A 15,531-nucleotide genomic window follows, 5' to 3' on the forward strand; every position below is an offset into this window, starting at 1 on the left:
TCGCTCACAGCTTAAGTCACTTTGGGACATTACACCTCCATGAACCAAACTAAACCAAACATACCATCTCTGGCAATGGTCCCCAGGCCAAAGCGCTTGCAATCGGTAAAGGCGGGCGTCCAGAAGGCGAAGCACAGGCTTTTCAAATTATGACGTCAGCAACGAAGTACACTTTACCCACCGAGCTCTCGCGGGCGGGTAAACGCCGCCGCATTGACTAATGCGACTCCACCACTGAAGCAAAAGCTTCGGCCGGTTAGTTTTCGCTGCACGTGGCGAGGACGGCAACCTGCGAGTAGACAACAAACAAGAGAAAGAAAATAAAAACTTGTTTTTATAGCAGGTGTTCTGGGGGTAATGTCTCTCTTCCTATGGTTGTGCGGCCTGCACTCTTGATGGCGAGCCAAGGCCCTCAGCTCGTGAATATATTTATTGCACCAACATTACACGCGGGGTCATTTAAACGAGGACTACATTGTCGAGACAGCCGCGGTGTCGCAGCTATACATACATACATACATACATACATACATACATACATACATACATACATACATACATACATACATACATACATACATACATACATACATACATACATACATACATACATACATACATACATACATACATACATACATACATACATACATACATACATACATACATACATACATACATACATACATACATACATACATACATACATACATACATACATACATACATACATACATACATTGATTGTCTTGTTGGCTTTTTCTTGTCGATGCTCTGTTTTTGCTTTTATTACTTATGTTTATTTCTTTTTGTTTTGAATTGAAAAAGACTGCGCATGTGACTTCTCTAATGTACAAGGTCTCCTTCAGCAAATACTGGCACTGTTCGCCGCACAGCGTGCGTGAAGGTCACGAGGCCCCGTCAGGCGCCATATGGACGCCTTTTGCCTCGTGAACCTCAGCAGATATAAAAACAAAAATCCCCAAGTATATGTACCCCGATTCTGCTGAAATAAATTTCATTTCATTTCACATGCCGCCGCGGTGGCTCAGCGGTTATGGTGCTCGGCTGCTGACCCAAAAGACGCGGGTTCGATCCCGGCCGCGGCGGCTAGAATTTCTTTGGAGGAGAAATTCTAGAGGCCCGTGTACTGTGCGATGTCAGTGCACGTTAAAGAACCCCAGGTGGTCGAAATTTCCGGAGCCCTCCACTACGGCGTCTCTCATAGCCTTAGTGCTCCTTAGTTTCTGTGGCTGTTGGCTTCTCTCATATTTACAACGAGCCCCTCATCCCCTTCCCTTGTTTGCTTAATTGCTTAGCGAGGGTCTCGATTCTGGCAGCCTTGACGCCATAGGAAGCAAGAGGGTTCTCACACAGCTTCCACCCTCGCCGTTCGATGCCGTTCTACGTCACACCAGCGGTAACTCAGGACGTTCCACGTCCGCCGCTTACGAACGTGGGTGGCGCTGATGAACACTCTCAAGGTTAGGTTATTTGTAAAACATAAATACCCCCGAAAGCAGAAGGTTTGACAGCCGTCGCCGTAGCTCAGAGGTAGAGCACCGGACGCGTAATTCGGAGGTCGTGGGTTCGGATCCCACCGGCGGCATGTGGTTGTTTTTTCTTCTGCTTTTCTAATCAATTAGCTTTAAGCGACAACATATTCAGTAATATTCTTACTTGCTCAACACCACAAAAAAAATAAATTAATTTTAAAAAAATCCCCTGTGCTCCTTGGTTTCTGTGGCTGTTGGCTTCTCTCATATTTACAACGAGCCCCTCATTCCCCTTCCCTTGTTTGCTTATCTAGTCCAGGGGATTTTTTTTTATATCCGGGTCTAGTAACAAGTTACAGACACAAGCCTAGTAAAACCAGTGAACCAGTAAAAGTCTTTCACTGCCAAAACCACCACTCTCACGCCGAGCGTGGTGGTTTCTAAAAACCCTGCCTAAATTCTAAAAAGATCATTCGCTTGGACTAGAAAGGCCTATGCAAACACGGGGCGCTGTCTGTTAAGGAACATGGTTAGCACACGTGCCGAACGGGCACATTTCAAGCGTGAAGAGTTTCGTGCCTGGCAGTCTCTGTACTTGCAGGCCTTTTTAAGGGATGCGTGTCAGGACATATGCTTTGGCATTCACGGAAGGAGAGAGGGGGGGAAGGTGTGACATAAAGAGTTCATCCGCATTCATTTTCGTTCTTTTTCTTTTTGCAACTCGATTTCCGTAAACCGTCACTGATGTCGGAACCCGTCACACAGACGGCCGGATGGCAAGAATGGAAAAGAATCACACGAAACCAATTTAAAGCAGTAAGAGCGATTGATAGCTCCGAGAACACGTGCAGTGCACGGGAAAAGGCGACCTCATTGTTCTCTCTTTTCACCAGCATGTGCGGTTAGCATTCTATTCGTATTTAAAGCAACACATGGTTGATAAAATTTGTAAGTACTCAAAAATGCAAAGCTGCGCAGCTATCTCAGTTAAAACCCGAGCGACAGTTACTGGCAAAGTCTTCTGTCCTGTTTTACATTGAGTATCGGGCTTATTTGCCTATAGTGATAAACGCAAAGAATAGCGCCTCTATAGTTTTGACACTCGCCAGCTGCACCCGACTTCACCGTCGGTGTCATTTATTTTAAATTCTCTCCAAAGCAAGCGTTGACTGTCTGCCACTCCGCTTCCACGTCAGCTGTTTTGATGATGGTGATGATGTCCTCAGGCTTAATGGCACATACCCACGGCGGGGGATTGGCTGTTTCAAACGCCAAGCAGCGGTTTCTTCCTTGTCTACCGTTTATTCGTTTACATCCTCGAAAAAGTTGGCTGTTTGGGGTACATGTCGATGCCACCATCGAGGAACATGCGTGAGTTTGCCTTGGAATTGTAAAACAAGACCGATTTTCTTTAGGCTGACCCCGGAAGCACTCCTCCCTAACGCCGTCATAATAAGTCAACCGCGACACCGCCATCTAGTTCGTGAAAATAGAAATACAATTCATAACACTGAGAAAAAAATCCGAATAAATTAAAATATTTTGTCTTACAATTTCTTTTGATTGTATTGTAGTGATAATGTGCAAAGTATCTAGGGAGCTGCCCTACGAAAACTCCGTTTCTTAAGGAAAAAGCTAAACAATGCACCGTCAGGTGTTCAGCTGAAAGCACATAGACCAATTGTACGGCAAACTATGCAAATCGCTGTCATAATCTGAGATCCAAATCAGCAATATCTAGTAACGGAACGTTAACGTGCTCAAAGAAGGGCAATCAGATAAATATTTTATGTTTACCAAAAAAATAGTTGCCTATAACAGAACTTCTTTCGCTAGCATTGGCTATTTGCAGCAAAAGTTTTAGGTTGAAGTATTTCATAAATTTTATCACGATATTTGCAATTCGGGCTCAAGCTTGTACTTGCGGCCGACTGGAAAAGAACTATCTCGTACTAATAACTCTTCCTCGTAATGTCCTACATTCTAGCAGTTGATGTTTATTAAATTTCGTTTAACCCCTAAAACGACTTTAATGAACTTGACCCATATTTATTTGATAAAACTTTTTCAGTACAAAGTTTTGTATGAGTTCGAACTTGTATGAGTCGTGGTGAATGAATGTACTTCCGCCTTCCTGTAACAGCTCGGACGGAACAACAGTCAAGAAATAAATAAATAAAGGAGATAGCGGCGGGTACGCGAACCCTGCCATCTTCATTTGCCCACCACATCTACTTTATGCTTTCAGCATTCACAGTTAGTTCACCTGAATGTCGCAAAGGGCGCTAAAATCAGCTAGCCTCTGAGTTTTTTCTTGCTTTTTTTTACCAAGCTGAATATCGGATTTTGTAACATATACGGCCTAACTTTCTAGAGTGTCACAACTAGTGTGATTAAATAGCTTTGGGTCGTACCGCACTGAGCGAACGAAGCCACATGTTCCCTCGTCAGAAGCAAATCATACACGTAAAGCTGTATCGTATAAAAGTGTGAGATGCTAAAGTTAGATCCCAGCAGTTTGAACGAAAACATATAACTAAAGGTCAAACCAAAAGCGCTCACGTTAGGGAAAATGAGTGGGGAACGTACGTGCACATGCGGCGTCTGATGTGGCTGTCTGTTACAGACTCATCAAAGCCAGTTTGCAACCTGCTATAATGATATTCGTTCCGCGTCTGTAAGCAGTGACGAAACAAAGATACGGATGCGGCAGAAACATTTTGTATTGTCCAGAGCTATCTGGTAATACGAATGTGATTATAAGAAATTACTTGCTACATCATAAGAGAACAGGACTGCCACGTGAATGGTATTTACTTTCAGCGCAACAAAGAACATCAAGGCTGAACTACGCAAAAGTGATAAGTCCACACAATGCCAGGACAAAGCAGTTCCAAAAATCTTTTTTCCCATTCACAATAGAACAATGCCTACCTGCTTCGGTTGTTGAATGTGCTAACATTAATACCTTTGAGCGTTCTTCGCAAACTTACCTTTTGTAACCCTCTCCTGCCTGGGCAGCACTGCTGCCTGCAGTATTTGGAAGGAAGCATAAGTAAAACGCACAATAGCACTGAGCCCTCTGAACGCCAAGCGTTCTTCACTCCGTACCTGCCTGTTTTCCACATACCGCTGAGTGTTTCGAATATGAAGCACTAACTACCGTCCTCCCATTCTTTCTACTGGAATATAGGAGTTGTGCACCCCCTCTACACGAATTAAAAGCGAGCTGTGTCAAAAACTATTGCTGCTGCAACTGCAGCATTCATTTCCACGTTTCTACGCAACATTTTTGTATCTATTTTATCTTCGCCCGATAGAAAACGCAGGAAAGCAGTTACTGATCACAGGTCTCAAAAACCTGAGTTGCTCTTAAAAAGAAATTTCATTCCTTGCTCTTCCATTTCGATCACCCAGTGACAGGCTTAGCGCAGGCTGGCCGCAGCTGCTCGGCAATAGCATACCTCGTACGGCTTGGAAGCACGCATCCAACATTGGAACACATGCGCTGCCGTGCGTCATCTGACAACGGCGCCACGCAGCTGCTCTAATCGACAGGCCAGACATGCGGTGGTGAAGCCGACCCAGTGGCCGCCGCCGGTGCAGGACCGCTGTGAAAGCGAAAAAGACCGGCACACGACACGTGCTGCTAACAAGCACAAAAGTCGGGACACCAAGTGCGTTGGTTTCTCAGGTCATCGTTCAGCATGGTGAGTTTTAGTGTGCGGGTAATTTATAGCTAAGTTATAGCCCGCCGACATTCGCTCACTGGAATTTGCATCCGGTTACTCCCAGTTCACAAACAAAGTACGAGGGTTTCTTTGTAATGTTCTCGAGCGCCTGCGACGCAGTATACCGACACAACAGTAGGGGGAAAGTAGGAGCAGTGTTTTGTGTTGCGTGTATACGTAGGTCGTGTTAGAATTCTTATTTTAAGAAACGTGCACTAACCACTGCTAGAAACACGTACGGATTGCAGATACTCGTGTGATGTTATGCGAGCATGGGCATCACCTTCACGCAATTGCGGGCGCCACTTTGTCTGCTACCTTCTTTGTAGTCGAACGTATAAAGCTGTTGATCGGCGTGCCAAGCGGTCGAACCGAGCCCCTGGAATATACAAAGACTGATACTAATGTAGGGGTGCGTTTATTAGGCGTCCTCAAGAGACCGAACCGCCGTGCAGGATCTGGCAGCGTAGACGGGCGTAGCCAGCACCAAGAGAGCGGGGCAACTTCGTCGTCGTCAGGCGCAGCGTAGTGTCGGCGCATAACTTCGTCGTCGTCAGGCGCAGCGCAGTGTCGGCGCATGGCGGTAGCGGAACCTGTCACAGTTGGCACACTACAGTTTCCCCCCGGTGAAAAGGAGCCATCCTGGCGTCTTAAGGGGAAGGAAGAACAGAGGGGTCGTAGTACGGCTTCAGTCGGTCGACGTGGACGGTTTCGCGGCCACGGCGACGCAAGTCCGCAGCGGGTGCAACAGGCTCAACAATATAATTGACCGGAGATGTTTGCTTGAGAACCCGGTAGGGACCATGATACCGATGCAGCAGTTTCCGCGAAAGGCCGGGAGTTGTGGGAGGCACCCAGAGCCACACAAGGGAGTCGGCAGGGTAGGAGGCAGAGGCCGCGGAAGTGTCGCGGTCATGTTTTTGCTGCCACTGGGTCTGCGTGGTAAACGAGCGAGCAAGCTGGCGGCATTCTTCGGCGTACCTGGCAGCGTCGGACAGTGGCGTGGACTCGGAAATGTCGGGTTGGTAGCGAAGAAGAGTATCCATCGTGCAGGGGGGCTCGCGGCCGTACAGAAGAAAGAAGGGAGAGAATCCAGTCGTGGTTTGTGTCGCAGTGTTATATGCGTAGGTGACGAAGGGAAGAACTTGGTCCCAGTTGGAGTGGTTGGCGTCGACGTACATGGACAGCATGTCACTGAGGGTTCGGTTGAAACGCTCGGTCAGGCCGTTGGTCTGAGGGTGGTAAGATGAAGCGGTTCGATGGATAATGCGGCATTCCTTGAGGAGGGCCTCAAGAGCGTCAGACAGGAATACGCGTCCACGGTCGCTGAGCAGTTCTTGAGGAGCACCATGGCGAAGAATCAGGTTCTTTAGAAGAAAGGAAGCCACGTCGCGGGCGGAGGCAGATGGTAATGGAGACGTTTCAGCATAACGTGTGAGATGATCCACGGCCACGATAATCCAGCGGTGACCAGCGGGAGTGGGAGGGAGGGGGCCGTAGAGGTCTATGCCAACGCGGTCAAACGGGCGGGCAGGGCAGGGTAACGGCTGCAGTGGAGCAGGCGAGGTGTGAGGCGGACATTTACGCCGTTGACAGGATGGGCAAGATCGCACAAAGTGGCGAACAAAGCGGTACATGCCACGCCAGTAGAATCGGAGACGCAGACGCGTATAGGTTTTCAACACGCCGCCGTGTGCACACTGGGGGTCCGCATGGAAAGCGGCGCAAATGTCGGTGCGTAGATGGCGGGGGATCACTAGGAGCCATTTGCGTCCGTCGAACAGGTAATTGCGACGATAGAGGAGACCGTCCCGAATAGAAAAGTGACGGGCTTGACGTAAGAGGGAACGGGACGAATTATCAGTCGTAGGGCTCGAAAGGAAGTTAAGAGTGGCGATCCAAGGGTCTTTCCGCTGCTCGGTGGACATGTCGGCAGTGGCAAGCGAGGACAAGTCGTAAGCAGACACAGGAGCAGGCGATGAAGCACTAGGTAGCGGCGAGCGGGAAAAAGAGCGTCCGCGTCATTATGCTTGATGCCAGAGCGGTAAATGACATGAATGTCATACTGTTACGGTGCATAGTTGCTAGGAGAAGACGACGTTGTTTTGGGACGTTCGGCAGTGAACGACGACGAGGACGTGGCAGTTTGTGCTGGAGTGATTTAGCTCGGTGTGCCTTCTGACTGTGGCCTGTACCGTCTGCCGCTGGGCTAACCCCCCGTAATATTTGGTGGAGGTCGTGCTGGGTATCACACCGGGACCCTGCCCTGGACCTCCGCAGCGGTCGTCAGCTTCGAGCCACCACTATGCCGTCCAACCCACCTCCGGCCGCAGCATCACCACCAGCGCCGACCGTTGTCGTGGCGCAGCCTCGCGACCCAGGCACCTTTTGTGGCACCGATGACGTCGATGTCGAGGATTGGCTCGCCATGTATGAGCGAGTCAGCAAGCACAACCGCTGGGACGCGACGCTCATGCTTGCTAACGTTATTTTCTACCTGGCGGGCACGGCGCGCGTCTGGTTTGAGACGCATGAGGAAGACCTCACCTCTTGGGACAACTGCAAAGAAAAGCTCAGAGACTTATTTGGCAAACCAATTGGGCGCAAGCTGGGTGCTAAAAAAGATTTTGCTTCTCGAGCACAGTCATCTACGGAGTCATACCTCTCCTACATCCAGGACGTCCTCGCTCTGTGCCGAAAAGTAGACAGCGCCATGCCAGAGACCGACAAGGTGGGCCACATCCTGAAGGGGATTGCTGATGATGCATTCAACCTTCTTCTTTGTAAAGATTGTGCAACGGTTGACTCCGTCCTCCGGGTATGCCGGCAATTCGAGCAGTCAAAACATCGCCGTATTGCTTCTCGTTTTGATCGCCTTCCGAACACTGCGGCGACATCCTCCTGCGAAGACCTGCCAACACTGCGACAACCATCCCATCCTGCCAATTTAACTAGAATCGTCCGCAGAGAACTGGAAGCTATGACTCCCGTCATCTTCGCCCCTCAACCGGCCGACTCTACGATTGCGCTGATCCAGGCCGTCGTTCGCCAGGAGTTTGCGAACGTGGGCCTCAATTCTGGCCTGCCGTCTGCGTCGCCCTGTTTGCCAAACACCGCTCCACTTGTTGCTGCTGCTTCACCGACTCCGACCGTACTACCACGTTACCGCTACCGGAATCCTGCGGATTGGCGCACCCCGGACGACCGCCCAATCTGCTTCACCTGTTCGCGTGTCGGCCACATTTCCCGTCACTGCCGCAGCCGTTCGTTTTCGCCACCTCACCTCCGTTCCACTTACGATCGTCGTGCAGACTACGGACCTAGCTCCAATTATGATCGCCGTGCCGGCTTCGAACCACGCCAGACGTCTTCTCGTGCTGAGTCTCCGCACGCTTTCGACACTTCGGCCCCGCGAAGGTCCAGCCGCTCGCCTTCCCCTCAGATCCGCCGCTCTCGTTCGCCGCAATTTCGACGCCCGTCCACTCCACCCTTACCTGGCTCTCACTCGGAAAACTAACCAATGCAGCTCCCGGAGGTGATGCTGCATTGATGACCCGGCCCGAAAATCCTCTCCTGACCCTCGCTCCTCGCCGCAGCCTTCTCGATATCTGCGTGGACGGTGCACCAGTTACCGCGCTTATTGACACTGGCGCCCAAATTTCTGTCCTGAGCTCCTCGTTTCGCCGTCGTCTGAAGAAGGTTGTGACACCTGCCGTTTCCTCAGCCGTTCGCGTCGCCGACGGAAGTGCTGCTGCCGTTGTTGGACTGTGCACTGCGCGTGTTTCCATTGCTGGTCGTACAACCCCTGTCGCATTCACTGTCCTCGACCATTGCCCCCACGATGTGATCCTCGGTATCGACTTTTTAACGACGCACGCGGCTCTAATTGATTGCGCCACTGGCCTTCTTCGTTTGGACTTGCCGCTCTGCTCCGAAAGCGCCGATACCAAGCCGCCTCGCTTACGTGCCGCTGAATTGACTCGCTTGCCGCGTGACGCTGCAGTCTATGTCCCTATGTCCCCGTTTCCCGCCGTTCCTGATGGTGTCTACGTCACGTACCCAATCAAGGACGTTGTCCTCCAGCGTAACGTCATCCTTCCACACACAGTCCTGACCGTCACCGGCAACCGCACCTACCTTCCGATTCTGAACTTCAGTCTCTCTCCCCAAGTTTTACCCTGTGGCATCGCGCTCGCTGAACTGGTTCCATTGGCCGAATGTACAGTTTCTGCTCTAACAGCTGTGCCTAACGCTGATCTCCATGCCCTTCCCCGCTCGGCCGCTTCACGCCCGGACCCTACTTTTGCGATGATCGCGGCGGATTTGCCACCTGACCACGCCAACGCCCTCTGCGCCCTTTTAGCTTCCTACAGTGATGTCTTCGATTTCGGGAATCGTCCTCTTGGCCAAACTTCTGTCGTGACCCATCGCATCAATACGGGCGATGCCAGCCCTATACACAGAAGGCCCTATCGTGTTTCTCTTCCTGAGCGCCATGTCATCCAAACCGAGGTGGACAAGATGCTGGCGAACAACATTATCGAGCCTTCTAGCAGCCCTTGGGCATCCCCTGTAGTGTTGGTCAAAAAGAAAGATGGCAGCTGGCGCTTCTGTGTCGACTATCGTCATCTTAATCAAGTAACGAAGAAAGACGTCTATCCTCTTCCGAGAATTGATGACGCCCTCGACTGTCTACATAGTGCCAGCTACTTTTCTTCTATTGATCTCCGTTCAGGCTACTGGCAAATCGCTGTTGACGAACGGGATCGTGAGAAGACTGCCTTTATCACCCCCGATGGCCTGTACCAATTCAAAGTTATGCCTTTCGGCCTCTGCAACGCTCCTGCTACCTTCGAGCGCATGATGGACTCGCTTCTGCGTGGCTTCAAATGGACAACGTGCTTGTGCTACCTAGATGACGTTGTCGTTTTCTCCTCAACGTTCGAAAGCCACATACGCCGTCTTGCTACTATCCTTGCGGTCTTCCGTCGCGCTGGTCTCCAACTGAACTCCAAGAAGTGCACCTTTGGCCAGCGCCAAATTAAGGTCCTCGGCCACTTGGTTGATGCGTCTGGTGTAAAGCCCGACCCTGACAAAGTTCGCGCCGTTCGTGAGTTCCCCACTCCCCGTTCCTCGAGCGATGTGCGCAGTTTCCTCGGGCTCTGCTCGTATTTTCGCCGGTTTATCCCGAACTTCGCCGACACGGCCCGTCCCCTTACCACCCTCCTGAAGAAGGATGTCCCTTTCTCCTGGGGCCTTGACCAAGCTCGCTCCTTCACGGCACTTGTTGCGGCCCTCACGGCTCCACCTGTGTTGGCCCATTTCGACCCATCTGCGCCTACGGAACCTCGCACAGACGCCAGTGGCCATGGTATTGGCGCCATTCTTGCGCAGCGGCAACACGAGCACTTTCGTGTGATTGCTTACGCCAGCCGCCTGCTCTCTCCTTCCGAACGTAACTACTCTATTACGGAGCGGGAGTGCCTTGCTCTTGTTTGGGCGTTAACAAAATTCCGCCCTTATTTGTTTGGAAGGCCCTTCTGCGTAGTTACGGATCACCATGCTTTGTGTTGGCTGTCCCCTCTTAAAGACCCTACAGGACGTCTGGGTCGCTGGGCCTTGCGTTTGCAAGAATACACATTTAATGTTGTCTACAAGTCCGGCCAGCTGCACCAAGACGCTGACTGTCTGTCCCGCCATCCTGTCGATCCCCCTGACTCCCACACACGTGATACCGACGACTGTGTACTGTCCGTATCAGACTTTCTGAACATTGGTGACGAGCAGCGCCGTGATCCAACTCTGCGCCTCATAGTCGACCGCCTCCGCAGCGACCCTTCCGATCCTGCTCTACGAATGTTCGTGCTGCATCACGATATTTTGTACCGGCGCAATATGCACCCAGATGGCGCCGACCTCCTGCTCGTCGTCCCGACCCATCTCCGCTCCACAGTACTTGCCCAACTTCATGACGCTCCTACTGCCGGGCACCTAGGCGTCTCACGCACGTACGACAGCGTGCGCAGGCGGTTCTTCTGGCCTGGCCTTTACCGCTCTGTCCGCGGTTATGTTGCTGCTTGTGATCAATGCCAGCGCCGGAAAACGCCCCTACTTCCACCCAGTGGCCAGCTTCAGCCCATCGACATCCCGACTGACCCATTTTTCCGTGTTGGTCTCGACCTGCTTGGTCCTTTTCCCCCATCAACATCCGGGAACAAGTGGATTGCCGTTGCGACCGATTACACTACCCGGTACGCTATCACGCGTGCTATCCCTACCAGCTGTGCCTCCGATGTCGCCGACTTTCTTCTCCATGACGTCGTCCTACTTCATGGCGCTCCTCGTCAACTGCTTACGGATCGCGGCCCCTGCTTTCTTTCTAAAGTGGTCCACGACCTTCTGCGCTCCTGCTCTACCCGCCACAAGTTCACGACGGCCTACCATCCTCAGACCAACGGCCTTACTGAGCGTCTTAATCGCACCCTGACGGACATGCTGTCTATGTATGTCTCAGACCACCATCGAGACTGGGACGTCAGCTTACCTTTCGTGACGTTCGCCTACAATTCCACACGCCACGATACCACCGGCTACTCTCCCTTCTACCTGCTCTTTGGCCACGACCCGTTGCTACCCTTCGACAGCCTCCTGCCTCACGACCCTTGTACCAGCAGTTACGCTGGTGACGCCATTGCCCGAGCTGACGCCGCCCGCCAAATCACTCGAGATCGCCTCGATTCTTCACAAGTCGCTCAAAAACGACGGTACGACCTTCATCACCGTGACGCCCATTACCCTCCCGACTCCCTCATACTCCTCTGGCTCCCTGCGCGTCGTGTGGGCCTGTGTGAGAAGTTGCTGCCTCGTTACGTGGGTCCTTACCGCGTCTTGCGGCAACTGAGCGATGTCACCTACGAGATCGCGCCCCTGCAACCCCACACTCCTCGTGCGGCCTCCTCCACACAGCTCGTACACGTCGCCCGTCTTAAGCCCTACCATCCAAACCCACCATCTTAGGACACCCAGGGACTGTGCTTCCTTCCGCCCGGCGGAGGAGGGGGGGGGGGGGGGGGTAGTGTTACGGTGCATAGTTGCTAGGAGAAGACGACGTTGTTTTGGGACGCTCGGCAGTGAACGACGACGAGGACGTGGCAGTTTGTGCTGGAGTGATTTAGCTCGGTGTGCCTTCTGACTGTGGCCTGTACCGTCTGCCGCTGGGCTAACCCCCCGTAATAATACTCCTGCAATCGCAGAGCCCAGCGAGCTAGGCGGCCTGACGGGTCTTTGAGAGAGGCCAGCCAGCACAGGGCATGGTGGTCGGTTACTATACAGAACGGGCGACCGTAGACATAGGGACGAAATTTTCCAATAGCCCAAATGATGGCCAAACATTCTCGTTCGGTAACAGAATAGTTGGCCTCCGCTTTGCTCAAGGTCCGACTGGCGTAGGCGACCACATATTCACGGAAGCCAGGTTTGCGTTGAGTGAGAACGGCACCCAGTCCAATACCGCTGGCGTCAGTGTGGATCTCAGTAGGCGCAGTCGGGTCAAAGTGGCGCAGGATGGGAGGCGAAACCAAAAGGCGGCGCAAGGTGTCGAAGGCGTCATCGCAAGCAGGCGTCCAAGCGGAGAGGTTGGAGCTGCCTGCGAGTAGCTGGGTCAGAGGAGCGATAATCGTGGCGAAATTCAAGATGAAGCGACGGAAGTAAGAGCAAAGGCCAACGAAGCTACGGAGCTGCTTCAGTGAGGTGGGCTTCGGAAATTCGGCAACTGCACGAAGTTTGGCGGGGTCCGGAAGAATGCCGTCTTTAGAGACTACATGTCCTAAAATGGTGAGTTGTCGGGCAGCAAAGCGGCACTTTTTCAAATTCATCTGGAGCCCAGCGTCAGTAAGACAAGTCAGAACGCGCTCGAGGCGGATGAGATGAGAAGAAAAGTCCGCAGAAAAGACGACGATGTCATCGAGATAGCAAAGACAACTCTCCCACTTGAGTCCACTAAGGATAGTGTCCATCAGGCGTTCAAAAGTTGCCGGGGCGTTGCAAAGGCCAAACGGCATGACGTTGAACTCATATAAGCCGTCAGGTGTTATGAAGGCAGTTTTTGAGCGATCAGCGTCAGCCATGGGCACCTGCCAGTAGCCTGACCTCAAATCCAGCGAGGAGAAATACTCAGCTCCCTGCAAGCAGTCCAGGGCGTCATCGATTCGTGGCAGGGGATAGACGTCCTTGCGTGTGATGTTGAGCCGGCGGTAATCAACACAGAACCTGATGGAACCATCTTTCTTTTTTACCAACACAACAGGAGACGCCCAGGGACTGTGGGAGGGCTGTATGACACCCCGACGGAGCATGTCGTCCACGTGATCAGAAATGACGCGGCGCTCAGAAGCCGAGACACGATAGGGGCGCTGGCGAAGAGGGGCGTGTGTACCGGTGTCGATGGTGTGCGCAACGACAGACGTACGGCCCAAGGCAGTCTGAGGAAGATCGAAAGAAGAACTGAAGCGCTGGAGGAGGGCGACGAGTTGATCACGTAGCGCGGGTGGAAGGTCGGCGTCAATGGCACGGTGGAAGACGTCGGAGGGCGGTGGATCATTCTGAACATCACAAGAGCTGAGCACATCGACATCGAAGGAAGCGGTGGTATCGAGAATAGGGTAGGGAAGGCAGGAATCAAGTTCTTCAATACGCCCGAGGCATTCACCTCGGAGCACTGCTGACGGGCACGAAGATGGGTTCGAGACGTAAATTGCACTTTGTCCATGGTCGATCGTCAGAACAGCAAAGGGAAGCAGGAGGCAGGGATGGCGGGAAGCGGTTTCGGAAGGCGTGAAGAAAACAGTTGAATGAGGGACGCCGACACAGGAGAGCGGCACGAGGGCAGCAGAAAACGGAGGAATGTCGGTATCAGTCGCGACCACAAGTTTGGCAGACTGCGTAGGTACGTCGCAAAAGGGAGCGTCACACAGCGGAGAAAAGGCGATTTCAGCTCGAGCGCAGTCAATAACGGCACGATGAGTCGAAAGGAAGTCACATCCCAGGATGATGTCGTGTGAGCAGTGAGACAGCACAATAAACTCGATGGTGTACAAAACATCTTGAATGAGGACACGGGCCGTACATGCGGCTGAGGGATGAATGCGCTGTGATGAGGCGGTGCGAAGCGAAAAGTCAGAAATTGGGGTAGTCACTTTGCGGAGTCGGCGGCAGAGAGCTTCACTTATGACAGATACTGCAGCGCCCGTGTCGACGAGGGCGAGAACCTTGGCACCTTCCACGAACACTACGATTACATTAGCGGGACGACACGGAGGACTTGAGGAGTTCGAAACAAGCGCAGTTCTTGCCCCCGGAACTGCGGCTGTTAGTTTCCCTCAAGCGCGGAGCTAGAACGTCGCAGCATCGGAGAAGGGGAACGGCGTCGAGGGGAAGGCGATCGGCGAGTGGTGTAAATTTGGCTATCAGGGGAAACAAAGGGGGGACAGGTGGCCTTCTCGGCGAGGATAGTTCGGCATCGTACGGGTAGGAGCGCAGGTCAGGTCGAGAAGGCGGAAGGCGCTGGCGGCAAAGCCGCGCGACATGGCCGGGCAGACCACAGGCGTAACAGATGGGTCGGTTGTCCGCAGTACGCCAGGGATTGGTAGGATGTGGGCGAACCCTTGAGAGCGGAGCTTGAGACGGGGGCTCAGACGGCGGCGGAGGACGGAAAGAAGGGGTGGCCTGGTAGGAATCGGTTGCCGGCGTATGTCGTGGCCTGGCCACCGCTTGGGCGTACGTCAGGGGTGCTGTCACAGGCGCGCGCACAGGGCTGGACGGTAGCAGATCAGCGACTTGGTCTTGCACGACACGGCGAATGGTAGGAGCCAAAGACGGGGTCGAGTCAGGAACTTGGCGGGCGGGGTCTTGAAAATGGGATATGAGGGACAGCTGGCGAGCGACCTCTTTACGAACGAAGGCTTTGATGTGGTTGAGAAGAGGGGAGTCCTCAGGAGTAGTACCGCCCAGGGCCAGAGTGGAGAGGGCTTCGTCGCAGACACCGGCACGCCGTGTAGAAGCGCGCTGCTTGCGGAGCTCGTCGTAGCTCTGGCAAAGCTTAATGACCTCACTGACGGTGGTGGGATTTTTCGCGAGGAGCATCTGAAATGCGTCGTCAGCGATGCCTTTGAGGATATGGTGGATCTTGTCCGCTTCTGGCATGGCGGCGTTGACACGTTTGCAGAGGTCAACGATGTCCTCAATGTAACTTGTGAAGGTCTCGTCGGTGTGTTGAGCGCGGTCCCGTAAGCGCTGTTCGGCACGGA

The 15,531-nt window shown here is 52.7% G+C and overlaps 2 protein-coding genes across 2 annotated transcripts in view; both read left to right on the plus strand.

Annotated features, from left to right (window-relative positions):
* The first annotated feature begins 5,074 nt into the window (after nucleotides 1-5,074).
* LOC149372140 (cytochrome P450 2J4-like) overlaps nucleotides 5,075-15,531 on the plus strand; it is a 42,159-nt gene continuing 31,702 nt past the window's right edge. The window contains exon 1 of the mRNA XM_089585869.1: nucleotides 5,075-5,206. Coding sequence (XP_089441995.1) covers nucleotides 5,204-5,206 — 3 coding nt within the window. The 5' untranslated portion in view covers nucleotides 5,075-5,203. The remainder of the gene's footprint in view (nucleotides 5,207-15,531) is intronic.
* On the plus strand, nucleotides 7,292-8,815 carry LOC149372141 (uncharacterized). Its single transcript, XM_089566513.1, has one exon. It carries the CDS (start codon nucleotides 7,533-7,535, stop codon nucleotides 8,742-8,744), a length of 1,212 nt encoding a protein of 403 aa, XP_089422639.1. The 5' UTR covers nucleotides 7,292-7,532; the 3' UTR covers nucleotides 8,745-8,815.

Source organism: Amblyomma mixtum, chromosome 1 (assembly GCF_055824585.1).
Source record: "Amblyomma mixtum isolate Tamu chromosome 1, ASM5582458v1, whole genome shotgun sequence".
NCBI lineage: Eukaryota > Metazoa > Arthropoda > Arachnida > Ixodida > Ixodidae > Amblyomma > Amblyomma mixtum.

Coding starts and splice junctions, on each gene's coding strand:
- LOC149372141 (XM_089566513.1), top strand. CDS start 7,533: ATGCCGTCCAACCCACCTCCGGCCGCAGCATCACCACCAGCGCCGACC.